The sequence below is a fragment of the Phoenix dactylifera genome, chromosome 5, assembly GCF_051530095.1.
Source record: "Phoenix dactylifera cultivar Ajwa chromosome 5, Ajwa_hap1_PhDact_Kaust_v1.1, whole genome shotgun sequence".
Taxonomy (NCBI): domain Eukaryota; kingdom Viridiplantae; phylum Streptophyta; class Magnoliopsida; order Arecales; family Arecaceae; genus Phoenix; species Phoenix dactylifera.
Genome location: NC_143194.1, coordinates 25968115 through 25995919, shown reverse-complemented (window position 1 = coordinate 25995919; position 27805 = coordinate 25968115). Strand labels below are relative to the sequence as shown.

General features: G+C 36.2%; 1 protein-coding gene across 9 annotated transcripts; it reads right to left on the bottom strand.

Annotated features, from left to right (window-relative positions):
- Window positions 1–749: 749 nt before the first annotated feature.
- ATSYTF (C2 domain-containing protein) lies at window positions 750–21321 on the bottom strand. 9 transcript variants are annotated; one of them, XM_088722019.2, is made up of 14 exons: window positions 21153–21321; window positions 16553–16627; window positions 16368–16475; window positions 15398–15430; window positions 15207–15296; window positions 14389–14514; window positions 11518–11661; window positions 10422–10841; window positions 10146–10280; window positions 8649–8870; window positions 8235–8510; window positions 7884–8021; window positions 2454–2759; window positions 750–1254 (listed from the first exon to the last, which is right to left on the bottom strand). In XM_088722019.2, the coding sequence occupies exons 1-14, from the start codon at window positions 21189–21191 to the stop codon at window positions 1039–1041; spliced, it is 2328 nt and encodes a 775-aa protein (XP_088578145.1). In that variant the 5' UTR covers window positions 21192–21321; the 3' UTR covers window positions 750–1038. The 9 variants fall into 9 exon arrangements, with proteins under 9 accessions (XP_088578145.1, XP_088578148.1, XP_008797817.1 ...); XM_088722022.1 differs by having other exon boundaries at window positions 15378–15430; window positions 21153–21202; XM_008799595.6 differs by lacking the exon at window positions 21153–21321 and adding an exon at window positions 18396–18924.
- Window positions 21322–27805: the final 6484 nt, after the last annotated feature.

Sequence of the window (27805 nt, the reverse complement as noted above, 5' to 3'; positions counted from 1 at the left end):
GAGCCAAGTAGCCAACTGAGCACGCAGTTGTCCTTCCGGTACCATGCTGCGTAAGCTGGATTTGGTGCTCCTCCTTCAAGGGTCTTGGATGGAGCAGCCTCTATACCAGTGATGTAGCCAACCATGTCATGACTACGGAGAAACACCATGAATTGGAGGCTCCATGCCATATAGTTGGGGCCTTCAAGTTTTTGAGAGGTAGGTGGGGAGTTGGATTGGATGGAACAATTTGAGAGGGGAGGCATTTCGGTGGAGTTGGAAGACATCTTCTAGAGATTGCGGAAGCAGAACAGAAGGATCAGGCGTTAGCCTTTCTAGGCTCTGATACCATGTAAGATAAACTGAATAAGGAAAGAGCCTGAGAGTTTAAATATTTGGTTTTTTTCATCCCACTCTGTTTGTATTGAGTTTGTGTTTATAAAGCTATACATGAAACCGAACTCAGAAAGATCAGGAGTTTGTTCAAACTATCTAACTATCTAACGTATACTTCAAACTCTAACGTTTGTTACAAAACTAACAAAGTTTCAAAAAAACTTCAACCATGCGAGGCTTCAGTGGAGACAAATGTGGAATTCCTCAGACTTGGTCAGCTTCTCCAGAATGTACTCTAACACCCGCACATTTCAAACATAGGCCACTCCAGTAGAATCTTAGCTCCGTTCCAACCATGCTACCACCTCGATGGTTTTTAGCTCTATTTCATTTACAACAGTACTTTAACTAGTAAAGTAATTCCACCAAAATTCTGTAAAGCATATTACTCCCTTAAATTACTGGAGGTTCGTATTGACTTGCCAGTTATCTCTACAGTCGATGAAAATGCCTTTCGCTGTTTCACTCCCTTGCGAACCCGAAAAAATAAAATTTAGTTGCCACGTATGCTTTAAGCAGCTATACAACTTCAATTTATTTTTAGTAAACTAATACATGTCACTTGTCATAAAAATGTCACAATCACAGAGTATGATATCATGCATGGGGCAGGCGTGGATGCAAGGGCTTGCTGACAAAATCAGTGGGAACGCTCGCACAATCTCAATATGTCATCTTGCTCGGAGCCGATGATGTTCTACTAATTTCTCTTCCAAGTTCACTTATCTTATGTATCAGCAATTCCTTCTCCCTTTCAAGCTGAAGCAGGTACTCTTCCTGCGCGTCTTCAGTGCTTTCTACTTCACTTAAAGCCAGTGACAGGCCCTCAAGATCACCATCGCCAACTAAATTTTGCAACTTCTTCAGGATCTTTCTGATCTGAATTGTTTGCATATCAGAAAAACCATCATGACAAATAAAAATAAAAAACTATGGAAGAAATTTGAAATCATGCAGCAAAGTATTATTCTTAAAGTTTCTTTAAATCCTTTAATCCATATCTGAAAATAAATACAATTTGACTCGAATTACGAATCCATCATCCAAACATTTTTTTTCTTTTTTTTCAGTAAGCAATGAAGCCAAATAGATGAGTTAGCACAAAGCTCAGTTAAAATCTAGGGAAGCCTTTGAAGGTTATCAATATTCAAAATCTTATATCTTGGCAAATAAAGTCTTATTTTTAATAAGGTAAGAACTCATTTAAGAAGGTGAGCTACGGCACAATGACAAGGTTGCTCTATTGTAACCATCAGGGTTCAAAATACAGAAACAACCTCTATGCATGCGAGGGCAAGACTGCCTGAACTTCCCAAGACCCTGCAACAGCAGGAGCCTCATGCACAGGGCTGCCATTTTAGTTTTAGATCTTATTTTAGTTTGAATAGTTATACTTTAAATCATTTGAATTATGGAAGTTGCTTTAAAAAATATGTTTTAATTGTATTTAACTTTATCCGAAACATAAAATATTTAAGCCTTCTACAGTTTTTGTTGAGATAAAACATTAATTACCATTTACATGCATTGGAAAAATATATAAAACACGAGAACTAAAACATGGTTGCAATATGCCACACCATTTTGCCATTAGAAAACCTGATTTCAAGTCATTACCAACATTTAAAATGAAATCTGCCACTTGTCAGTGAATCATATGTACTTTCTCATCCATCTTAAATACAAACAAATGTAAGCTCAAGTTGTTATATGGTGCATTCAAATAAAACCTTAATTTGTCATATAAATTTAGTATAATACCATGGGTAAAAAAGTAGATAGCCACTAATTCATTTTCATTTGATATAATTTCTTATATGAAATTCAACACATTCAACTTTATGGAATCTACAGTGAGAGATCGAAGTAATTGTAAAATGGTTGCCCTTCATCTCTGAGCTATTATCACATATCAAAATGTCAAAGTGCAAGATGCTGGGTTAAGACAGGGAAGTGCAGCAGTTCATAAAACAGAGGACATGTAACAGAAGGACATTTTGCACGCTGCATTTCCCTATAGTATGAAATATAATTACAGAAAGTAAAGCAAACACAGTTCTTAAACAACCATAGCTCACCTGTGCAGACAATGCATGTGCTTTGCTTAATGCAGAAACATTTGTATCCAAGCTGGATTTCTTTGGTAGTTCGGGAATCCTTCGTGTTATCTGTACATGGATCTCTCCACTCTTAACTCCTTGGAGAGGTATCCATCTGTCAGCTGTTTGATTTGGAGGAAGCCTTTCATATTCAACAATGCAATGACCTATACTTCTTGTGGGGAGTACAGCATTGTGATCCTTAACATGCAAAATCAAGGGGCTGCCAGTATCGGGAAACTCTAGAGTCTGGTTCCATCGAGGATTCAGTGTTCTGTAAACAATCTGCATGGCATGTAATTGGATTAGGGCATATAGTCCAATTAAAATTAATAGTGACATCCAAAATACATGGTTTCATGTGCAGCTGTAAAGTAGGAAAAAAGATTCATAAATATACACTAGGGACTGAAAACATATAATGAACCATATAAATCAAGAACCCGCACTGTTAAAAGACATTATTATACCATGGGTAGATTATCTATTGTTTCACTTGTATGTCCTTAGATACTATTCATAAGAGGCATGTTCATATCGTCATTGTATATATAAGGTATCCCCTGTTAAAAAAAAAAGCCATTGCAGAATTTTGCAACCTACTCCCTTTTTGATCTTTTAATTGTCTTGAAGTCTCAAGATCATGTTAGGCACCTTCTTAACTTTCACAGGTTTTAGTTCAGCAATAGTACATTGCCACTCCCACCACTAGATGTAATGATCTCATCAAAAGAGCACCTTGATATTTTTTTCCCCTAATAGACATCATTGATCATTGAACCAAGTAACTTTCAGTTTTATACTTTTGGCAGTTCCTAAGCTTTCAGCTCTAGTTGGCCTGAAAATTATTAAATATCCACAAAAATAAATTAGAAATGAAAATGCAGCTAAAACAAAGTAAAATAATTGAGAAGCAGATTGGACAGCATTTTTAAAGTATAATATAAATTTATAATGTTTGGGACCTCCAGATGTACCATTTTAGTGATTTCGAATTATAAGAATCGAAACATTATTTTTTAAATACAAAATGTTCAAAAATTCATGTCTGGAGAGTAATATACAATTTTCTTGTTTGATTTCAGTGTGGTTTATGATAATCTAAATGTCCATGGGACTTGAGCTCTAGCATAGCCAATTCCCAACCCCCACCCCCGCTCAAAAAATAAAAATCCTCTAAAAAACCCTTTAAAAAATCTAATGTCGCATTGCTTCCGAATCTCCTCAAAACTCAAAATTAGCATGCAGAAATGTTTTTCAGCACCTAATGAAATAAAGAAATGGCAAAAAAGGCATTAGCAATAGAATCCATATACACAATAAAATTGGTTGAAGTAGTTTTGGCCGAAATTTCAAAAACAGTCCTACTTTTGAATTGCTTTAAGCCAATATCAGAACATTTCAATCTTACATTTGGAGCAGGGTCGGCAGAACCATCCCGAACCAGACGGTTCCGGCCGTCTCGAATCGTACTGGTGGCTCACCAGTACGGTTCCGGCAATGAAAACGGAACCCGTTGCTGGAGCCAGAGAAGGAGAAGGAAAGAGAGAGTTAGCGGGAGAGGGAGAAAGAGAGAGAGAAGGCGCGACGCCGACGGAGTGTCGGCAGAGTCCGGTGGAGAACGGCGAAGTGTCGACAGAGTTCGGTGGAGGCCAGTGAGGCCGCGGCTGGCCTCGACCGCGGCAGCTGACCCTGTTTCGAACGCAATAGCGTTTGACCGCGGTCTTAAAAAATCGCAATTTTTAAGTGAAGTCGGCAAGAGATCGGCCTTCGCTGGCCTTCGATGGCCTCCTCTGAGCGCCGCTGATGTCCGCCGCCCTCCTCTAGCCCTCCTACCTCCGCTCGATCTCTCTCTCTTTTCCTCTCTCCCACGGTTTCTCTCTCGGTACAGGCCCGGCACGGCCCGTACCAAGTCATCCCATTGGAAAACCGATACAGTGCCCGGTACCGATTCCTGCGACTTTGATTTGGAGCTTCAAGCCAAACTTCAAGCTAGCAACTAGGTTAAGGCGCACTTGTCCATTATTAATGAGGCCATCTCATCCTCATAATTGGACGATGGAAGCACTATCTTGTTAGAGGCTGATCTAGATCGCCCTTTGCACACTAGTAATTATATTCAATCTTGTTTTCTCTTTCCCAGCATACGTATTGCCTTGGGATTCTATGGGGAGTTGGACACCAATCCCAATCACATTAATAGGTTCTGGCCACCGAATCATTAAATTTTCCTACACAGCATATTATTTTTACCCTACTTTTGGGTTCAAGAAACCCCATTTGGCCTTAATTTTATCATTGATTATCCTTCCTGCTGGTTCTTGTCAATATGTTTTCCCAACCTATGACTGCTTAAAGGGCCTTTCCTTTTTGTTCTGGATAACTTTGGGGTGGTTTTCTCCTAGTCGTGATGTTTCCTATCACCTAAATGTCCTACTTGTGATGCTGCATATGATCTAAATGTCCTACAAAACCCTACCTGGTGTTTCTCAAACAATTTAGATAGTGTTGATAGAAAGTTGTTGATTGAAAATTGTAAACCTAGTGGCCATCCAAGAAAGATTCTTGTTTTCTGTTTTGGTGATGGTGGTGGGCAGGGGCGTCTGTGTGGTTGCCTAATCATGGTTTAGTGCACAATCCTCCTTGTCACATGTGATCTACCTCCTACATTTCTTACAAGAGGTTTACTAACTTAGCACCTCCTTGTCTCATGCAATCTACCATCACCTCTATCATTCCTTGAAGGGATTGACCAAGTTGCATATTTTGGTCCATTCAGTTCATCCTTGTGCCTACTGATTCCTACAACTAACTGCTGATAATGGATATTCAACTCACTTGTACGGTCATCTAGGGACATCCTGATGCTCTGAGCTAAAGTCCACCTCCACAGTTACTTGGGAATTGGTATTATAATTTATAAGTATCTGGCTCCATTTCATCATCTTCTGATGGCAAACATTTCATTGATGAACATTTTCTTGTGTTTAACAGCATCAAGTGAGCCAAATGTTTGTCCTTGTATTGCTGTCTTTCAGACAGACTAGGATATCTGGAGGCATTTATTTAGTTTAGTCATGTATTAAGTGAGCACTAGGCCTACATGAGTACCAGCTGCTCTGCAACTGTCGATCCATACGGTAGGCCAACCAAGCAATTCCAATGTGCCAAACACCGGCAGTCAAACTGGATTAAGCTACAATCCATTCAACCAGCCTTTTTCTTCTTTTGTTCAGGTCAAAATTCCTTAGATCTGTGATTATCAAAAACCTTCAAGCTACTTGGCAAGCATTCCTACTCATCATCATTGCACCATTACCCACTATTATTGTCAAGACTCCCCTACAGTATGGGATGGACATAAACATAAGAATCAGATTCAAGGAAAGAATCCAAGTGTTTGACTCAGCGAGTGGGGAAAAGAACAAACAGGGACATAAAAAAAAAATTATATAATATTTTTAAAAATCATAAGATAGATGGCACTAAAATTTATTACTTGTTAAGACTTGTCAATATACATATTTCTCATCCAAACTTCTCAATTAGCTTAAGGATATTAGAAAAATGGCATTTTGCTGAGTTATTTTAAAACTTCCATCCCTACCCATATTCTGAAACCTACGTCCCTAACCAATCTCTACAGAGAACAAGAGCATATACATAACATTGTTATGGATCAAATTCGTTGTTGGAAGTGTCCAAGCTCTCTACTAATCTTTCAAAATCACAATCCCACCTCAAAAAAAAAAAGAGAAAAAAAAAGACTACATAAAAAGACTACATTCAAATGTCTGATGCATATCTGATTTAAATACATATCCAACATGGATTCGTGGAACAAAATTTGAATGTCCAAGTAAGATTAAGATGTTCCCTGTCTCGTGAAAGAGCAAGAAAGAAGATATTCTCTCCAATTCAATTAATGACATGATATTCCCTCCAATTCAATTAATGAGATGAGATTCCACATTGCCCACACATATGCTGGTTTTCACTTTCATCATACTCTCAAACATGGCCATCACTTTCATGTCACAGTTCCCTATAATTCAATAGTTGAGGAGTAAACATATTGAGGTACATGGCCACTTGGTCACTTATTTACTTCTAATCTCTCTTCTCTAGATAGCATATACAAAGCAGCTCTTGGACTTCTTTGCAAAGAGTGATAAAAAATATTATAGCAGAGTTTTAGTATCTTCTTTGCTCCCAATTTTTGATCCTTGTGACTTCAGAAGCAGGCAGAGAGTTGTATTAGACACATTATTGCATGTGTGTTGTATAGACCTATAAATCCTCTCAGTTATATTGACAAGACTCACTGTTCATGCAGGACACATGCCCATGTTCGGTGTGTATATAATGGCATGTTTGCCCCCTAAAAGAGAATGATTGCAAATTTGCACAACATTTTTGCCTCCAGTTTGACATGTAATAATCATGATCTACCAGAATATTTGCAAACAAAATTACAGTTGGTTTAAATACTTCCAAATTATAGTTCAGAGTTTCAAACAAATTGTCCAAAATCTGGTTATTTAAATTTGTCCACTCGATGCATAATAGGGAACTTCAGAACACGTAATATTTGGTTTTCAGGCATAAGAGATACAATTTATTACTTAACCATGACATCTTATTGGGTATATAATTCTTCAAATCATTGGAAAAAATTCAAAACGATAAGAAACATTTTACAGAAAGTTATTTCTTTCCTACCACCTAAGAAATTCTATCTATTTAATTCCTAAAGCAGAATAATGTGCTTCATTGTATTCTCAGAGAATTTTATGAAGAGATGCTCACAGTATGCATGTTCACAAATTATTTCCAAAATATGTATGTGGAATCCAACCGAAAAGCTTAAGCCAGGAGGTGGACAGGTCTGTATGTATTCAAGACCAACTAGAGTCCCTTACCTATCTGATTGTGGGACTATTCCCACTCTCCAACACCCCCTCTCACATGGAGAACCTGCAGACTGAAACCCGAAGAAGGGCAACAGATGAAAAACACAAGTGTGGAGGGAGATCGGTATGCAAAGAGAAAGGGACAGCTGGGTCGGATACCCTAATAAAATCCAATGCAAAAGCTTAAGCTAGTAGGTGGATAGGAGTCCAACATAGGACTATTCACATCTCCAACAGTATGAACCGTAACAGATATTGCACATCAATGGAGGTGTGCTTCTGTATTCTTTCAGTTCTTGCTGCATGCAGATTTGATAAGCAACGACATTTTACAGATGATTGATTTCTAACCTAGCAAAGTTGATCCTGCATCTGTTGCTATTCTTTGAAGTTAACATCCCAAGAAAAACAAAAATCAACATCCATTAGGTAAATGCAACTCCAGCACTGAAAATATATTACAGATATAAGTAATTTAGTGTTCTTATCAACTGACCTTAGTTTGTCTCTTCATGTTCCCATATTGCACCCTTACAAAAGGATCGCTTGTTCCCCTCAGATCAGCTGCAACAAGGTCCTTAGCTTCAATAAGGACTAGCTCAATACAGCCAAATCCATATCTGGTTGCTGAATTCTGCATATATTTAGAGGGTTCTTTTATGAAGCTACCAAAGCATTAAAAATCTGTATCTAATCTTCATAAAAGTGCATTTCAAATGAAAGATCAGCCATTCACTATTTCCAGCACATCATTCTACAAATGTAAAAGCATTTTATCTGATATGTTCATTCTTTTCAATTCATTTGCTAAAAATATATCAAGAAGAACATGCAATTATATGCATACCTTCAATCCTTCATGGTCATCATTCTTTACTGCTTCTATCTGGAGCCTCACCTCTCCTGAATTCGCTTTTTCAAGGGGAATCCAGACTTCCCTGTAGGAAGCATCTGGAATTCCTTCCAGATTTACTCGTGCACTTCCAATAATGTCATCACCAAACAAATCTGCACTATAACACTTGATCTTGAGATACTCACTGCCTCCTATTTCATCAAACTCAAATGTGTGGTCCCACTCTGGATTTGAAGTATGAGGCATTGTTTTTGTTCTATAGATAACCTAGAAAAGTAGGCTTTAATTACAAATAATTACAGAAAAACATGTGCACAGTTTCGCAACCTCTTCTCAGCAATAGATTAATGAAAGTAAACAAAAGCAAATGATTTAATGTGAAAAAAGAATAACATCACAACCAACCTTGCCATACTGAAGCTTTACATAAGGATCACATTTTCCAGATTTATCTTTTGTAGTTAAATTTCTTCCTTCCGCCACTGTTACCTTGAGTTTCCTTCCTGTCCTTAACTGGAGGTTGGGCGAACCAGATAACGATGGTTGAGATATACCGCTTACGTAGTGACTTAAGCTAATTGAACCATCCGAAAATTGCCATTCTTTTAGTACAAGACTCACGGTCAGCTGTTAAACAAATGAAATTGCAACATGTTAAAACTTACGCTGCTTAAGGATTAACAGAATGTATGGAAGAAAAGGATGGCCAATAATGTGTAACTTCTTATAGCAGAAAAGGTATCTTATGCACAAAAACGAATATATATTTCTGTGTATTTCTTTAGCATTTGACTAGGTTCAACTTTGGTCAAAGTTCTGAAAGTAAGTTTCTGTTTAAGTTCGTGGATCCTGCCCAAGGTTCATTGTACCAACCCATACCGCCAAGCACCAAGTGTATCATACCGAACCAGTAAGGTACTAATCATACGGAGAAGCGCGGCGCCACGGTGGCGGCGGAGGGGGGGGGCAGTATGGTACTGTACTGACACATACAGCTGCTGTCTCATCTTGAGCAGCATAAGATGTATCACTACAGGAGTGTACCACACCAATCCATACACTAACAGTAATCTACTGGAACGCTGTCCAATAGCACTTCAGCATACCTTGACCCCACCTAGAGAGTAGCAAGTGATTAAACAAAAATGTAAATATAGACAAGATACAAGATGATGAAGAGAATAAGAAACAAAAGTGATTCAGCCATTAAGAGTTAATCATTTTCACTTGCAATGTTACATAGAAATAAGAGTCACTAGCATGCTGCATATCTATTTATTTGCCTATTTATTCATTATTCATTATTCATTCATTCATTTGCCTATTTATTTGTCTTTATGCTAAACGCATATCGATGTGCTTTTCCCTAAAAAATATTAATGTAGACTACAGATAACTAACCTATACACAAAATATTAAATAAAGGAGAAAAGAGTAGGTAGAGTTTCTGTTTTGTTTATTTATTTTAGATTGCTTTTTTAAATAACAATTATTTTTATTATTATAACCTTGGTAGTGGGGCATCAGTAGTATTAGGATTCAAATTTCAGGCATACTGGCACACCCACAGGGCAGATCCGTGGAATGAACCTCAATCAGCCCCATATCAATGACATACTGCTCAATAGCAAGCTTATAGTTGTTTTCACATCCTTCTTTTTTTTTCTGCTTAAAGCCATACCAACCAGTACCTTGTGTTGGTGTGGTAGTACATTGAGTATTATCGGTACAGGCCTGTATCTCAATTTTTAACATATTGAGTATTAGCATGCATTTGAGAATTTGATATACATATAGACTAAAAAGAAAGTGGGCAGCATATAAAACATGTATGGCAATGTGATCCAAAAAATGTAGGAAATTACAAATCAATGCCAAGAGATACCAAGAAGAAACATGTACCTCCCCTAAATCAACTTCCTCAAAAGGAACAACCATCTCAACTTCTTTTCCACAATGCTCAGCTTGTTTTGCCACAACACCACATCCATGTCCTATAGCCCAAAATGTTGTAGAGTCATCTGCAACATATTTCATCTGTTCATAATCAAGGGTTTTAATTACTTATATCCAAATGAGATCCTGATTTAAGATAAAAAGAATTATTCAATATGTAACAAATGTAACATGCTGAAGCTTCCTCAAGAAGTGCAAAAGTATCTGTTATGTACAAAGTACCTTTATCTCACAGCTGGTCAAGTAGTTTAACTTCACACTGCTTGGATCCCATTCATAAAGATTAAATTTGAGAATTCCAGCATCCTCATGTAATACCATATTAAAAGTACTGCCCCACCTAGGATTCAAACCTTGACCAACATCTGTTCTTCTCGTCAAATCACCGAGTTCTACTTCAATCAATGTCTGCAAAACTTTATTTCCAGAGTTCCCTGACAACTGACAGCTTACTGTTGAGCTCTGTCTAGTTTCTGAGTTGTTGTTTTTCATGCTTTGCCTACCCATATTACTAGCTGAAATCACGGTGACTGAAAGAACACCTCCAACAGCTTTCTTCCTTAGATCAACTGGTGGCAAAGAAAAACACTGACGGCGAGGCTCGACCATCCTTTTAACTATGGTTTCCGTACAAAGCTTTACCTGAAATGAGAATGCAATATTCTAAAGAGTAATGAACATATTTAAAGAAATATTTTAATCAAGGTTCGCCGTATTAGACCGGTACCGGATCAGCGTGGAAACTGGTTTCAGAGGCATCTCGGGCCGGAACCAACCGGCACGCATGCATAGCAGTCATGTACCGGCCGGTACCGGTGCGAACCGGCCGGTTCCCACTGGTACGGTATTTTTTTTTATCCACAGTGCCGCGTGCTATGGATTTTTAAACAACAGCGCAGTGCTGTGGTGTCAAAGCGCATGGCCAAAAGGGCCACGCACTCCCTCAGGGAAGAGCGCCCACGCAGGCGCGGGGCTGAGCGCCCGCGCGCAGCTTCCTACCCCCGCGCAGTTCTGCCGCGCAATCATTAATGCCACTCTGTGGTATTTAATAGGGACGCACGCGTCTGCGCGCGGATGCGAAAAAAAAAGTTTGTACTGGCCGGTTCCAATACGAACCGGAACAGTACTGGTCCGGTAGGCGACCGGTATGCCTACCGGTATCGGTATGGCAAATCTTGATTTTAATTGAAGTATGATTAATTGAACTATAATATATTTGCAGACTGTTATTCAACAAACTATTGAAGAAAAAAGCTATCTTAACAAATTCCAGGAGCACTTGTAACAAAAGTACATAATCATTGAATGAACAACACACCAGCCAGTTTGAAACACCGGGTAATTCTGTAGCCGGAAGTGTTTGGCTTCCACCGCTTCCAAATGCAACACCTAATCTAACCTCAGGAGTAGACTCAAATGAATAAAGCACTGCTTGCCCATCAAGTATTGGTCTTAAGAGGAGCTGCAACATTAGACGTTTAGAAGACAAACTGAGTGCAACAATGATAATATACAAAATTATCAGAATCTTAGTGTTTAAAGCATCAAAGCTGGAGCAGTTCTACAAAAATTACTTCCATATTAGACAGAGCAGTACTGGAAAAGCAAGTGACAAATAATATCTGCTTGAACAAACTGTAGAAAAGATAGTATAAGATATGGTAGCAAAGACAGATTTCCAAGATAAATTTCAAATATGGGAGACAAAAGGAAGGCATGGATACTCATGTTTGCCATGTTGTGATTAGAAATATCAAGGTAAGGACTGCAAACATAAGCAGCAAGCTGTGCAGCATCTATTCAACATCAGCTTCTCTGCTTCACCATCAACTTCGAATTAGACCAAATATACTACATCATAGCATTTTTTTTTAAAAAAAAAGAAGTGCATTTCCATCGCTTCTACATTAACCTTTGTCAGTCCGAGTCTTTTCTTTGAAGATTTTCATAACCAGAAGCTGAGCACCAAGCAGTGCTCAAGGCCATCATTTTGTAGATGGCCAAACCCTTCCTGAAATTCATCCATGTATGGCCATTGTACTCAATTCCTTATTAAATAAATAAATAAAAGACCCACTTCCTGCACCCACACCACAAACCTGTTCCTGCATCTACTTCTGTAAGATATCAACACACATCACAGTTGACATGTCATTATAATCTATGTGTGCAATATATATCACTTCACCATCCTTGATATATATGATGAAGTCCAGAAGAATCCTGAAGAAATTTTGGAATCAAATAAGCAACAGAAACTGTTGAAATATAATATCAGAAATGATCAAGAAGAATGACTTCTGTGGGCTAGAGGAGATGGTAGAAATAGGGAAAGCAGGACATAGTAGGCCCAATACAATCAGTGTGAGGACCACAAGAACCTACAACTTAGTCAATGAAGTTCGACCAGCAATAAATGGACTGCTTTACTAATGTAAGAGAGAAAGAGAGGACACTATGTGGTTTCCTATGGAAAACAAGGCACAATCTTTGAGTTAGCAAAGTAGCTGGCCAGGTACAAAATACAAGAAACATACCCCCAATTCACAAAATCTGGATATGTGAGAGATCCTTGGAGCCCAATCAATACTATTTGCTAGAACCCATAATGTGTTTCATGAATTTAAATAAAAATGACAATGAGATCTGCATGTGAGTTGGAACCATGGAAATGAAGTCTGGAATATCAGCAAAAAATAGGCAAAAAAGTAAACAGTGCGACTTAGATTGCACGATCAAGATCAAAGTGTCCGTCCGTTCAGTGGCTAGTCGGTGTATGTAGTCCGTTCGGTAAGTCAGCCAGTCGTGATCATGCCGAGCCTGCCTTCTAGAAGAGAAAAATAAGGTTGTGCTTATTATCTCTCACCGGGAGAGTGTCGGAAATGAAAAGTCGCAAGTGATGGTGTGGAGCACAATTCTAACTAGCGAAGCGAGGCGATCAGCTCAATTGAAAGAGAGTGTAAACAGGCTAAAAGTCTAGAATTTATGGCACAAGGAAATTCTATTATTGATATCGAGCACCATTCACAGGCTAAGAGAAACCAGAGTTAAATGTACTTAACCTAGTGGTGATTTGTTGTCTACATGGCCTTGTTTGGTCCCTTCCAGAGACACAGAATGGAGCCCTGGGGTTTAGTGACAAAAATGATGTTTCCAGTATCACAGTGATGTGGGTAAAATCCAAAAAGTTTGAGCAACAAAGACAATGATCAGTTTGTGCTGATAAGTGTTACCCAGACACTTTAAGTTTTGGGTTTTAGGTCATGTCCAGATGCTTGGACACTTGGACAATTTACAAAACTCCTTGACACTTCAAATTGATAAAGCATGATGTCATCACCATTAGTTACGTTTTGTCATTTATCATTGGAAGTTTTCTAGTCTAACATAACATTTAGCAAAATTTTATCAATTATATCAAGTTAAAGGCAACTGATCTGACAAATTCTTCATTACATGAATAAATCTGTACTGAACACACCTACAAAAATGGGTATGCCTTTTTAGAAGGTTCCAGTGTCTGACTTTTCTGGACACTTGAGACCTCTGTCACATGTCCAGGTAATAGTCGTTGTGATTCAATGCAATGATGGAATTAGCCAAATTTGGTTAGATATCCTGCAAGAAGCCTAAAAGCTCTTCCTTTGGTTTTGAAGCTACAATAGAAGCTCAAATACCATCAAACTTGAACAAGTGTAAAGAGGAAACTTCATTATTTTGTCTGGCAATGTGCACAGATCTATATGTAGACTCCAACATGTCAAATCAACAAACAGACTCATAAGTAAAAGAGCAGATCAATTGATATCATACTGAACATACGTATACTGCTATGAAGATACACAGAAAAAGCCTGCAATGTTAAGTATTTAACTATTTTTTTTAAAAAAGGAAATTATTTCAGATGAGTAACACTAAATTTATACACATAAACATATTAAGCGTAATAATCAAATTGAATGATCCCATGCACCAAGATATCATCTCAAGTACTCTTAGGGATTGGGCTAAAGAGATTTTATAACTGAAAGATGAGGATAAAATTGAAATCAGTAGATTTGATTAGTGAAAATTGATAAAAAAAAATCAATTTGAAGTTATGTACATCCTTTTAACAATGAGTACAATTTTTAGACAGCACGATGTGAAAGTTATAAACAAAAATCAAGTAGGAAAATAATTTACATACATCTCCCTTAATGTGAATATGGTTAATGACAATGCGGCCAGTCCCCATCAATGGCTTTGCCAATTTTGCTAGCATCATTACACTCATTTCGTTAGTATCCCAATCGAAACCCAAACGCATGACTTGCTGTGAGCATATAAAATTGGATCATCAGTTAGCCATCAAATAAGGAAAGCAAAAATATGATTTTTGAGAACCTCATAAATTCCAATAACAAAATGATGGCACATGTAGATGCAAAGTATAAAAATGATGCAAATATGACTTGCACCACCAAAGATGAGAACTACTAAGCTAGACTTGTTTCCACAACTGCATCTCATATTCATAATTAAATTATTTTAGAATGTAATTCTCCATCAATACATTTTTCTGAATCCATTGCATCAAGTTCAACCAAAATTCCTTGAAGTTATTAGGATTTTGATGTGTTAAATTTTCTTATGGATGATCTACCAGTTCCATTAATGCATATTTTTTTATTACCAAAGTATGAAATGGCATTATTGTCGAAGAGAAAGGACTGCTCATGTAAAAACTGCACAAGATAGAAGAAAAGCAGATGTGACAGAACTGCGGTTTTTTTAATCCAACCTACTCTACTTATAAGTGGTGGAGAAGAACTCTAGAAGTTTCAAAATACTGAAACAAATGGACCTTTTCTCATGCCATTTTTTTCTCAATGTTTCAGTGTATCCTAACTTCATATTCTATCTTTTGAAATTGGATTAATTTGATAACTATGACATATCTCAAATATAGAATATAAGCCAAGCTATTGAGAAAAAACTATGGCAGTTTGAGAGTGAATACCAAACCTGGTCACCTGAAGTAATCCAGTGTGTTCCCTGCCGTCCCAAGATGGGTGGACACGAACCGAGTGAAAATTCCTGCAGTTCTATCTTTTCCTAAAATAAAGAATAGTATTTGCCCTGTCAAGATCTTACAACTTGATAAAAATCACCAATAGAGTCTTAAAGACAGCTAACCTCAACAAAAGAACACTTACTATCAACTTTGGTTTCCGGTTTTTTAAGCGACTCTGCAAAAAGGGATAAGTTTGTTATGTTTTCCCCATTTCAGAGCAATACGCTAAGAAAATAAGAAAGCATCATTCCAGAGTTCTGGAGAATTCTTTCAAGGGGTAAATGGTAAAATAGCCTGTACCTCACATGCTGGCTTGATTAAAATTCTTTCAAACTAATTACACATTATGTTGTAAGACTTTTTTCTGAATGCTCAAAAATATGGTTATTATCCTAATCACTCTGTTCTGGATAACTGCCCAAAAACCACAATAAAATCAAGGTTATTATCCTTATCGCTCTGTTCTTGGTAATTGACCAAAACCCATGATTTTCATTTTGTAAATAGATTGACCATCCTAGGATTTATAATGTTTTTGCCCGAACCAAATAGATGGCTGATTTTCATCTTGCTGGCAGCTGCTTTTTGTTCATTTTCTTTACTTCAGTATGGTTTCAGTTATGGTTGGTATAGGACAGGGCAAGACCAAATTTCATTTGTTACATATGATTTTGGATCAGAAAAGGATCAATTTTTTAAGAAATTATGTGAGATTCTTCGAAAGAGAGAAACACAGTTTCCAGGCTAAACTTTCCTAGTACAAAAATTCAATCATTTCAGAGTATGTTAAACCAAAGAACTGATATACAATGAAAGAAATAAGGATAACATGCAGATTGGCAGGTGAACTCCCACTATCAATTTGTCTTCATTTGTCCTCTTTAATATACCCACCTCTGATTTAAATTATGGGATTGCAAACTGGCTATAAGTTCAGTTTTACATGTAAACAGTGGAGTACAGATTACTTCATTTGAATCAGGTGCGGGTTGGGGACATCATCAGCTCTTCATTGAAGTTTACTTATCCATTTTTCCAGTAATAACAAGTTTTGAATTTAGTATGCATTTGCAAATCAAAAACCAATAATTAATGAAGATACTGAGTCTCACCTCTACGATTGAAGAAAACTTTTTTGAAAGTTTTGGTTCCATAAAATTGGGCCAGATCTCCATCAAAAGCTTGTTTAGCCATTCACAAGGCTCTAATGGAGTTATGGGCTGTGGGATGATATACAAAGATATAAATCACATAACCAAAAAGAGAACTCTAAAGAAAATAAAGAAAAAGAACATACAGATGTGCTCAATACAAGCTGCTGCCATCTTCTATTTAAATCTTCTACAAGTAGCTGGCGTTGAAACCTCCCATACTGTAAGGCCAAAAAAAAAATGCCAGGCCCGTGCCAGGTAACTTTTAAAATATATCACGTTGGTTTCGCTCCATCAAGTCATCGACACAAAAATTACTCTATAAAATATGATAATGAAACATTAATCTATTGAAGAACTATCTCTAAATGTAATATCCACAATAAAACTCTGCTGTTTTCATGAAAAAGAAATTTCATAGGCTTCAAAGTATTGATCCCAAGCAATAGTTTAAGTGGTATGAGATGGTTTCAAGAGCAACATAATATAGGTGAACACTATGCTTTTCAATAACTGTGGCCAACTAGTGGGATCCCTCAAAATGCTCTTCAACTACAAAGATAGTATTCTAACCGGATATATGGATATTAGATACCAACCGACCTTCTCAGTTCCATATTGGATATATTCTAACCTAAGACATAGATCTGAGCTACCAACTGGCCATCTTGGTTTTGTGTTGGATCCTGCTGGCCAAAGTTTCCTTGGCTAAAATTTTACATAAACTCATTGAGGGTTAACTTTGAGTTGAGATCTGCTCATTAAAAATTTTAAGCTTTCTTACTATACCTTCATTATATATGATCAATCCTAATCTAAAATAAGGCCTGTTAGTTTAGGTTGAAGGTTAAGAAGTGAGAATTGGCTATTTTATAATCAACTAGAACCACTCTTATAAAAGTTGCTAGTTACCACAGCTGGTTGTCATCAAATGGTTTATCTAGTGACTCATTCAACATATTATTGCTTGTTGCATCATCGGCTAATAAATGATGATCGAAACTTGTGAACAATTGCTGGCATGAATGCAATATGGTGATAATCATATGTTCCTATACTACAAATAAAATAGTACTTTCTAGTTGATGGAAGGATAATAATTAGTTTTCAATCTTTTAGATTAAATTTATCATGTTTTCAGATTACTTAATTTTTAGATAGTCCTCGGTGTATTACGATTGATGATTATGCTCCAATAAGGAGTCTAATGTCATATATGTTTTGGAAAGTATGTAGACTTTGATGTAATAGAGTCTAGATTGATCAACAAATACTAAACAGTTTTCACCAACTCGCAACACAATGAAAACTTTCTAGTCCAGAAATCATCTTCTGTTTGTACTGACCGAGTTTATTAGATTTTGATCCCACGTTCAAGTTTTAGTTGCATCCTATCAAAGATCAATCAGAAACCAGCTATCATCATTATTAACCTATCATAAATCCGAATATCTAACCAAAAAGTATACAAGAACCCAAGTTTCCCATGGATGCCAAGGTTTTGCAGATGTGCACGGTCAAAGCAGACTGATTCAGAATCACTGGTTGAACAGTGAAGATTAGTAGCATCACAAATATCACAACAATTCCAACAAATCTAAGGCCGGAAATCCTAACGAGACCCTCCCAAAAAACAATCACTTTCTTCAGTAATTAAGAACAGAAGCACTGACTGAAACAGAAAGCAGAATACAATCTAACCAACGAACACCAGCAAGTCAAACAGAAATCTTTCACCCACTGAAATAACCAAATTGTGCTTTCTATACGTTTCTTTCAAACTACGAGCACACTAATGAAGAAACGAAAACAACTGAAAAAAAAGAAACCAAACACGCACAAGAATTCCAGCCCCAAAAGGACAAGCCATCAAAATAAACCTACAAGTGCAGCATAATTCAACATATAAGCACCACAATTCCACGACAAGACAGTCCAAGATCCGATCTTTCTTGACCCAAACGAACCCAAACAGCAAGAAAGACTGACCTGGATAGTCGCCCACACAGCTGCAGCCAGGGGCACCCAGTTGGAGAAAGGCACAAGCCAACGCTCAATAGCCCAGGCAAACAGCCCCAGCGGGATCAAGAACGGCAGCAAAGGCTTGTCCTTCATCATATGATTCAAGAACTCCACTGCATCCTTGGTACAGAACCTCTTCAGCCTCCTTCTCACCATCTCCCCCCCTCTCTCCCTCTCTCTCTAGAGCTAGTCAATGGAAGGAAACCCAGACGAGGAAATCATTACGAATTCCGCTTTCCTATGGCTTGGAATTGGGATTGGTGAGAGAAATCTGGGGAGAGTATCGATGGAAATGGAGACGGGGGCTTTGGGAGGAGAAGGAAAGCCGAGGAAATAGAAGAAGGGATTTGGGGACCGAAGAATTTTCAAGTCTTCTCCAGCAAAAATATATATATATATATATATATAAAGACTTTTTAAGTCTTCAACGTCCCCATCGCCACACTCGGCACCACGGAAACCCAAGCTCTCCATTCGATTATTACCCTATCGTTGCGGAGGAATAGGGAGGCCGCTCTCCTTCCCCTTCTAGAACTCGGAAACCCGGGGACCGACTTTACGTGACGGTTGACGGTTGACTAATATCCGACGGGGACGCTGACGGCGTGACTCTTACCGTCAATTTAGCAAAATGCCCTTGGAAACGGACAGTTGTACTTGTGCCTGTGCTTTTGATTACGTGGCATTTTTGGTTGCTCGTTTTGGTGTTTTGTGAATTGATATTGTAGCTGATCGTATCGGGACCTGGAATATTCTGGGATGCACTATGTTTCCCTTGCCGGCCGGAAATTATCCGGACACCTTCTTTTTTTTTTTTTTTTTTTTTTTTTTTTTTTTTTTTTTTTTTTTTTTTTTTTTTTTTTTTTTTTTTTTTTTTTTTTTTGCTAATACGGGTGAATCATACCTGTCGGGTACGGATACACCCAATAAAGTCAAAAAATAGGATACCTCGGAGTGCCAAAGGCAACTCCCCATCTTCAGTCCACAATGTGTCTCCGGAATGGCGAGCTACAAATGCAGCCACCCAATCCGCAGCCCCATTGGCTTCACGGTAGATATGCTTGGCCTGAAAGGCCCCTCCATCCCTCGCCATAGCCCATCCGGACACCTCTTCGAAGGCTGCTCAGTGTTATGTCCTTGACCGTTAGATTTTGATCAGACGGTTGTAGATGGTCCTTGTCCCAGAATATTAGTACCTGGTGTTTGACTTCTTGTTTTTTTTTTTTCGGGTAGAATGACTTCCTGTTTAGGATACGGCCCTTCCTTTGGGCAAAATTCCGCTTTGTTTGTACTTGTTTCGTTCGTTGCAGGATAATTACTATATTTTCAAGCCTTTGCAGAAAAATTAAAATCCATCATTGCTCTCAAAAATTAAAATCGAAACTAAAATTAATTTAAAATAAAAAATTATAACCGTCACAAGAAAATATAAAACCAAAATGTAAATTGAAAAATTGAAAGTCATTTAACTTTTTTTTATTCATTTACAATTTTCATATGTAATATCTAAATTAAACATATTATCTATAATTTTTATATAATTCATACTAACTCAACTAATAAATATATCCAAAAATAACAACACAACTATTCAACAAACTCGATAATTTTGAAAATAGTAAAACCACCATCCAACAAACACAATAATCCAAGCTAAAACTAAATCCACCAACATCAAAGAAAATAAGTCCAACAAATATAATAATCGTAGAGAAGAGCCCTCTAGGATTTGTTTCATTTAGTCATTTATCCACCTATAGTCTATGGAAGGTCCAGATTGAATGGGATAGAGGGCTAGAATTTATATTAAATATAAGGAGTACTAAGAGATATTGGGTATATTCGGTTTCGGGTTCGATGTTGGGTTTGGTTTCGGATCGGGTTTGGATAACGGTTTTTTATTTCTAAAACCATCATCGAAATCATCCCCATTTAATTTCAATTAAAACCGTCCCATTTGATTCGGAGACTGCTAAAATATTCAGGTATCTATCCTATTGACATCCCTAACCAGAAGGAATGTTGGGTTATAAAGCGGGATGCGAATCAAAATTAAGTCATGGCACTTTTTGGAGAGCTAGAGAGGGAGAGATATCCTACTATTATATTTTTGTAGGTTCAAATCTTTAGAAATGGACCACAAAATAAACTCAAAAATCTTTGATTATGAATCCAAGAGGCATGACTACTAGGCAAGACCTATTTCATGATCTTGCAACTAGTTTAAAAGTGTTTCTTGGCATGCCAAGACTATGTTTGGATGCTACTTAGAGATGATAGCATGCACTTGTCCAACTAAGGTGCCAAAAACACCATACAACTTGCTAGGTCAATGGGTGAAAAAGATACCAACCAGGTTAAAGTTATTTTAGAGGAAGGATGAAATAGCTTCAATCACTTAAAGCTCTCTCTACTTTTTCACTTTTTCTATAATTTTATCCCATTTATCATGGAAGCATCAACCAAACAATGAGTAATGTATTTATTGATTAGCTGGTTAATAGGTGAACATCAATGGTAAAATTTATTTAAGGGATAGTTAGCTATTTACTTTCCAAATGTAGCCTAAAGATTAACTACCGTGCAATATTAACCATGGTGCAATTAGAAACTTGTCTTCTTTTTTTTTCTTCTTTTGAGAGGGTTGACACTTAATCATAAGGACATGGTATCATGGTCAACTATACTAGTATCTTTCATGTTCTCCATGTATCTCAGCCATACCTGAGCTAGTGGCTGCTTAAAAGAAGACTGGTTTACCATCAGGATTTGATTTGAGATTCATCCGACTTTGAGATGGATTGAGCATTGTTCGTCTATCATGGAATATCCCTTCAGCTTTTCGATCCCTAGCAGCCAACATCGTGAATGTTTTTCCTTATAGACGTATCAAGAAATCTAGTGACCAGCAGGCTCGCCAACTATGGTGTAAATCACGACTAAAGCCTCGCATCAAATGTTATGCTATTAGTTGTGTTGAGATATATGGATATTCCATATATCTCCTTTCTTTATACTCTTATACTTTTTTTTTAAATAGTACACTTATACTTCTTCTTTATAGTATTTTTTGTACTACTCTGTACTTCATCTTCTTTGTACTTCTTCCTATGGTCACACTCTTTATAAAAGGGCCACTCTTTTGGTCTCACCCACTGTGTCATCTCAATTATCTTACCAGCAAACTCAAGTTGTTTTCTATATCACCACCTTGAGTTTAAGAGGAGAGATTACATATATCTCTTTTTTTTTTCTTTTTTTTTCTTTTTTTTTTGTACTCTTATACTTCTCTTTTGAAGTACATTTGTACTTCTTCTTTGCAGTACTCTTTGTACTATTTTGCACTTCACCTTCTTTGTACTTCTTCCTTTGGTCTCGCTCTCTATAAAAGGGTCACTTCTTGTATAGCTTGGATAGCATGAAAAACTTGGAAAAATCAAATGCATACGCGGCCATTCTCGAGCCGCATGTGTAATAGCCAGCGGGCACCTGCTGGCGCCTGCGGTGGTTTTCCTCCGCATAATTACCGTGGACGTGTTCGCGGAAGGCACTGACCAATACTCCTACATAAATACCTTGATTTCATCTCTTTCGGGATACGAAAAATTAGAAAAAAATACTAAAAAAATTCTGAAGAAAAGTTCTTCCTCTTAACCACTTCTCATTTTTATTTTTACAATTCTATTTATTTAATTTTTTTATTTCGTTCTTTATTGGATCTGCAAGTTCGATCGGATTCGACTTGGCTTCTTCCGAGATGTACCGAAGAAGAAGTTTAGGGTCGTCGTATCTCTGAGGAGAATTGTCAAGAGATCCGTACGTGAGGGCAAACAATTCTTTAGGACAGCGTCTATGCGCTTCGACCTGTCTTCAATCAGACTATTTCCTCTAACTTTTATTTTAAATTTAATATTAGTAGATCTATAGTATTTATAATTTTATGATTTAAATATATCAAATGAATAGGTTTATTTTGTGCTAGAATAAGTTTCTTTTGTGCTAAAATAGAATTATTTTGATGCCAAATAATATATACATATATTATTCCCTTTAAGATTTTCCATTAATTGTAATTTTTAGATTTATTTGTTTATTTAGATAATATATTGCTAACAATCCAATGAAGTGTTTATTCTTTTTTTGTTAGTAATATATAATTCAGTAAATCATTCTAAAAAGGTAATAATTTGTTTAACCTCCACAAGGTTTATCATACCTCTATTTGGACTCCTCAAAGAGTAATTTCCAAATCCCATTCAAACAAAAAATTTGAAAATTAGTTAATACATAATTATTAATTCATTAAATTGACTTATTAGATCTCAATCAATTATTCTAATAAGGTAATAAATCATTATAATATATAATTCATTGAATTGACAAATTAGATCTCAATTACAATAATTGATTTGCTAGAACAAAATTAGAAATCAATTATTCTAATAAGATAATAAATTTTATAATTTATTGAATTGACATTTTAGATCTTAATTACAATAATTGATTTGCTACCACAAAATTAGTAATCAATTATTCTAATAAGGTAATAAATCTTATAATTCATTGAATTGACATTTTAGATTTCAATTACAATAATTGATTTGCTAGCACAAAATTAGTAATCAATTGTTCTAATAAGACAATAAATTAATTCTAATATATAATTCATTGAATTGATATTTTAGATTTCAATTACAATAATTAATTTGCTAGCACGAAATTAGTAATCAATTATTTTAATAAGATAATAAATTATATAATTCATTGAATTGATATTTTAGATCTCAATTGCAATAATTGATTTTCTAGCACAAAATTAGTAATCAATTATTCTAATAAGGTAATAAATTATATAATTCATTGAATTAACATTTTAGATCTCAATTACAATAATTGATTTGCTAGCACGAAATTAGTAATCAATTATTCTAATAAGGTAATAAAATATATAATTCATTGAATTGATATTTTAGATCTCAATTACAATAATTGATTTGCTAGCACAAAAATTAGTAATCAATTATTCTAATAAGATAATAAATTATATAATTCATTGGATTGACATTTTAGATCTCAATTACGATAATTGATTTGCTTAGTAATCAATTAATCTAATAAGATAATAAATTATATAATTCATTGAATTGATATTTTAGATCTCAATTATAATAATTGATTTGCTAGCACTAAATTAGTAATCAATTATTACTAATTCGAATAATTTTAATCAAAAATTCGGAAATTGATTGATACACAATAACCAATTTAAATTTGCACTTAGGCTTTTGTAAAAATTAAATTTGTGTGATTTTTAGTGACTATATCTACTAACTAATAGTGTCAAAGAAAAGCTTATCAAAATGGCATACATGCCTAAAAAAGGCTGGGACTTAAGTGAGCCTAGTGCTCCACCATCAATCTGAAGCTGATCTGCCTATTATTTTTTGAATATATCAACTAGACATTCAAAATTTAATACAAATTTTAGTGCAATCTTTTAACATAGACTTTTTGCCTTCATTCAGGTTTCTGTCTCTTTTTTATAATCTTGAACCTATGGCCCAAACCTAAAAAATTTAATGGCCATACTTTAGGAGGTGGCAGAACCAAATGCAGTTCTAGCTCACCACATTAGGCTTGATCTCAGTCATAGGTGAGAGCACGACTAAAATTGATAATGGATCAAACCCAACTACTTCACGACCTGCTACTCGCCAAAATCCAAACCCAAACCAGAGTTCATCCTCCTTCCAAACTGAACCTTCTACCTCCACAAGCACACCCCCTAGGACGCCTGACGAGATAGACTATCATTGCATCCATAGAATCCTAGGTGCCCTTTTTGAAAGATAGTATGGCATTTATTATACAACCAAGAGTGCCAAAGAACTCTGGGACACCCTAGATGGCAAATATGGTCTTGATGATGCTGGCGTAAAAAGTTTCGAGGCATCCGACTTCAATAACTTTAGAATGGTGGACTCAAAGCCTATGAATGACCAAATTCATGATTTTGAAATTCCGATCCACCAACTTAGGGCTAATGGAACCAGTTTGGATGAATCATTCCAGGTAGCTTGTCTGATAGACAAACTACCCAATTTCTGGTCTGATTTTGTTAAGACTCTGAGCCATACCCCAGAAAATCTCATCCTAACTCAAGTTTTGAACTCAATTTTGTGAAGATCATAGAATCATTCATGAAGTGACTGCTTCCTATTCTTCCCAATCAAATGGAGTAGTAGAAAGGAAGAATAGGACTTTAATGGATATGGTTAACTCCATGCTTATAAGCTCAGGAGTACCAGAGAATTTGTGGGAGAAAGCTCTAGTTTCAATATGTTATATCCTCAATAGGATTCCCTTCAAAAATAATGATCTAACCCCATATGAAGTTTGGAAACATATAAAATCTAATCTTAACTATTTAGAAGTGTGGGGATGCTTGGCAAAAGTGAAAATATCTGATTTTAAGATAAAGAAAATAGGGCCCAAAATAGTGGATGCCATATTCATAGAATATGCAGCCAATAGTAATGCCAATAGATTTCTGGTGATTAAGTCAGAAGAAAATGATATTAGTAACAACACTATTATAGAAGCCAGAGATGTAACATATTCTGAAGATACCTTTCCACTTAGGACTAAAGTAGATAGTGGTATAGCTAGTAGCTCTAGTAGAATAAGGACAAGAGAAATAGAAGTAGAAGCAAAACCTAGGAGTGAGAGATCCAGGGTAGAAAAAAATTTTAGAAATGACTTCCATATCTTTCTTATAGAGGACTCTCCAACTACTTTTGAGGATGCAATGAAATTCTTGGATTTACCCTTTTGGAGAGAAACTATGAACAATGAGATGCAGTCAATTATCCAAAATCATATTTGGAAACTGGCTCCTCCTGGCTATAAAACTATAAGGTGCAAATGGATTTTTAAGAAGAAACTTAAGCCTGATGGTTCTGTAGATAAATTTAAGGCTAAATTGGTTGCCAAGAATTTTACACAGAGACCTGGGGTAAATTTCTTTGTTGTCTATGCACATGTAGCTGGGATTACTACTATTAGGGTCGTAATAGCATTAATCTCCATCCATAATTTAGTGATTCATCAGATGGATGTGAAAACAGCTTTTCTAAATGAAGACTTAAATGAAAAAATTTATATCGACCAGCCAGAGGGATTTATAATCCCAGGCCAAGAAAAGAAGTTTGTAGATTAATCAAATCTCTCTATGGTCTTAAACAAGTACCCAAGCAATAACACTTGAAATTTGATGAAACCATACGGACATTTGGATTTGAAATCAATAGTACAAACGAATGTGTATACCATAAGAGAGTTGGAAATAAATTTGTGATCTTGTGCCTCTATATAAATGACATACTGATCTTTGGGACAGATCTTCAGATAGTTGATGAAGTAAAGCAATTCTTAAGTCATAAGTTTGATATGAAAGACTTGGGACAAGCTAACTTAATTTTAAATACCAAAATAATTAAAAGTGCAAATAGTATTAAGTTATCCCAAAGTCATTATGTTGACAAGATTCTCAATAAATTTAATTATACCGATTGTCAGCTTGTTTTTACTCCCTTTGATTCCTCTACACACCTTAAGAAGAACTTAGGAACTCCTATCCTTCAAAGCCTATATGCTCAAATTATAGGCTCACTAGGATTTCTAGCAAACTATACCAGGTCAGATATAGCATATGTTGTGAATAGACTTAGCAGTTATACTGTTAATCCAAATAGAGATCACTGGACAGTATTAGAAAGAATCCTTAGGTATTTTAAGGGTACCAAGTCTTATAGTTTGTACTTTAGTGGATTTTCTACTATTCTGGAAGGTTATAGTGATGCCAACTGGATCAGTGATACCTTAGATGTTAAATCTACCACATGATATGTTTTTCTTCTAGGAGGTGTTGCTGTGTCTTGGAAGTCCACCAAACAAACCTTAATATCTAGAGGTATCATGAAGTCTGAACTGATAGCTTTAAATACCACTAGCACTGAGGCTGAGTGGCTCAGAGATCTACTTATAGATCTTCCTATAGATGAGTCACAGTTACCACCTGTTTCATTACATTGTGATTATAAATCTGCAACAGATAAGCGCAGCCAAGAAAATGCTAATGTAAAAAATGAACATGCACTTAAAAGTGTGTCATAAATCATTAAGATATAATTAAAAAATAACGTTATTGCTTTAAATTTTGTAAAATCGGAAAATAATTTAGCTGATCAGCTTACAAAATATTTGTATAGAATAGTAGTTCTAGAGTCGTCAAAAGGGATGGGGCTTAGCCCATAAAGATAGATCACCACGGTGGGAACCCAATCTTAAAAAGTTCAATGGGTAAAAACAAATCAGAGTGTGACTAAGAGGAACACTATTTTATATTTTTCTCATCCCTATGGCGCTAGTGCTTATAAATGCAAGCGGTAATATGAGTTTATTTGTATAATTCTTAATGAGTCCGAGATCTAAGAGGCAGGAGCCTTCTTGCTAGCTTTCTTATTAGGACTCACCTATATGTGCAGTCGTGATGCCGCGATTATGAAAAATAAGTGATTTTCTAAAAAAGTACATGAAAGATACCTGTGCATGGCCATATTAGCGCAACCCGCTTAGAACCTAGATCGGGCTATATTATATGTGCTATTGATTTAATCTGAGCCATGGACCGAGGTTCAAGGTTAAGACCACCTTGGCTCCACAGATGTAATCAACTGTCACTAAGTGAAGGTTCAAACCGAAAAGTACCTACACCTATTACATAATATAAAATATCCAGCATTTTATTTTGATTTTAAAATTATTTTTAAAAAAATAAATAATTTTTTGTGGGGGATTGTGGAAAAAATTAAATGCGCATGGGGCCATTCTCGGGCCGCATGCGCAATAGCCAGCTGGCGCCCGCTGCGGTTTTCCTCCGCATAATTATTGCGGACGCGTCTGCAAAAATGACCAAAAAGCTCCTGACTAATACCCCTATATAAACCCCTTCATTTCATCCCTTTCAGGACACGAAAAATTAGAGAAAAATACCAAAAAAAATTTGGAGAAAAGTTTTTCCTCTTAGCCACTTCTGATTTTCATTTTTGCAATTCTATTTATTTTATTTTATTCTTTTTATTTCGTTCTTCGCTGGATCTGCAAGTTCGATCGGATTCGATTTAGCTTGTTCCGAGACGTACCGAAGAAGAAGTTTAGGGTCGTCGTATCTCTAAAGAGAATTGTCAGGAGACCCGTACGTGGGGGCAAATACTTTTTTGGGATAATGTCTACGCGCTTCGACCTGCCTTCAATCAAGCTATTTCCTCTAACTTTTATTTTAAATTTAATATTAGTAGATTTGTAGTATTTGCAAT

What these genes read in the sequence shown, in the direction of transcription:
- ATSYTF (XM_008799595.6), bottom strand. Translation starts at nt 18,584, where the DNA reads ATGGTGAGAAGGAGGCTGAAGAGGTTCTGTACCAAGGATGCAGTGGAG. An exon ending in CTGTGTGGGCGACTATCCAG is followed by an intron (nt 16,628 to 18,395) that starts GTCAGTCTTTCT and finishes TTGGCCTTACAG; the next exon opens with TATGGGAGGTTTCAACGCCA. An exon ending in CACATGCATTGTCTGCACAG is followed by an intron (nt 1,255 to 2,453) that starts GTGAGCTATGGT and finishes CAAACAATTCAG; the next exon opens with ATCAGAAAGATCCTGAAGAA.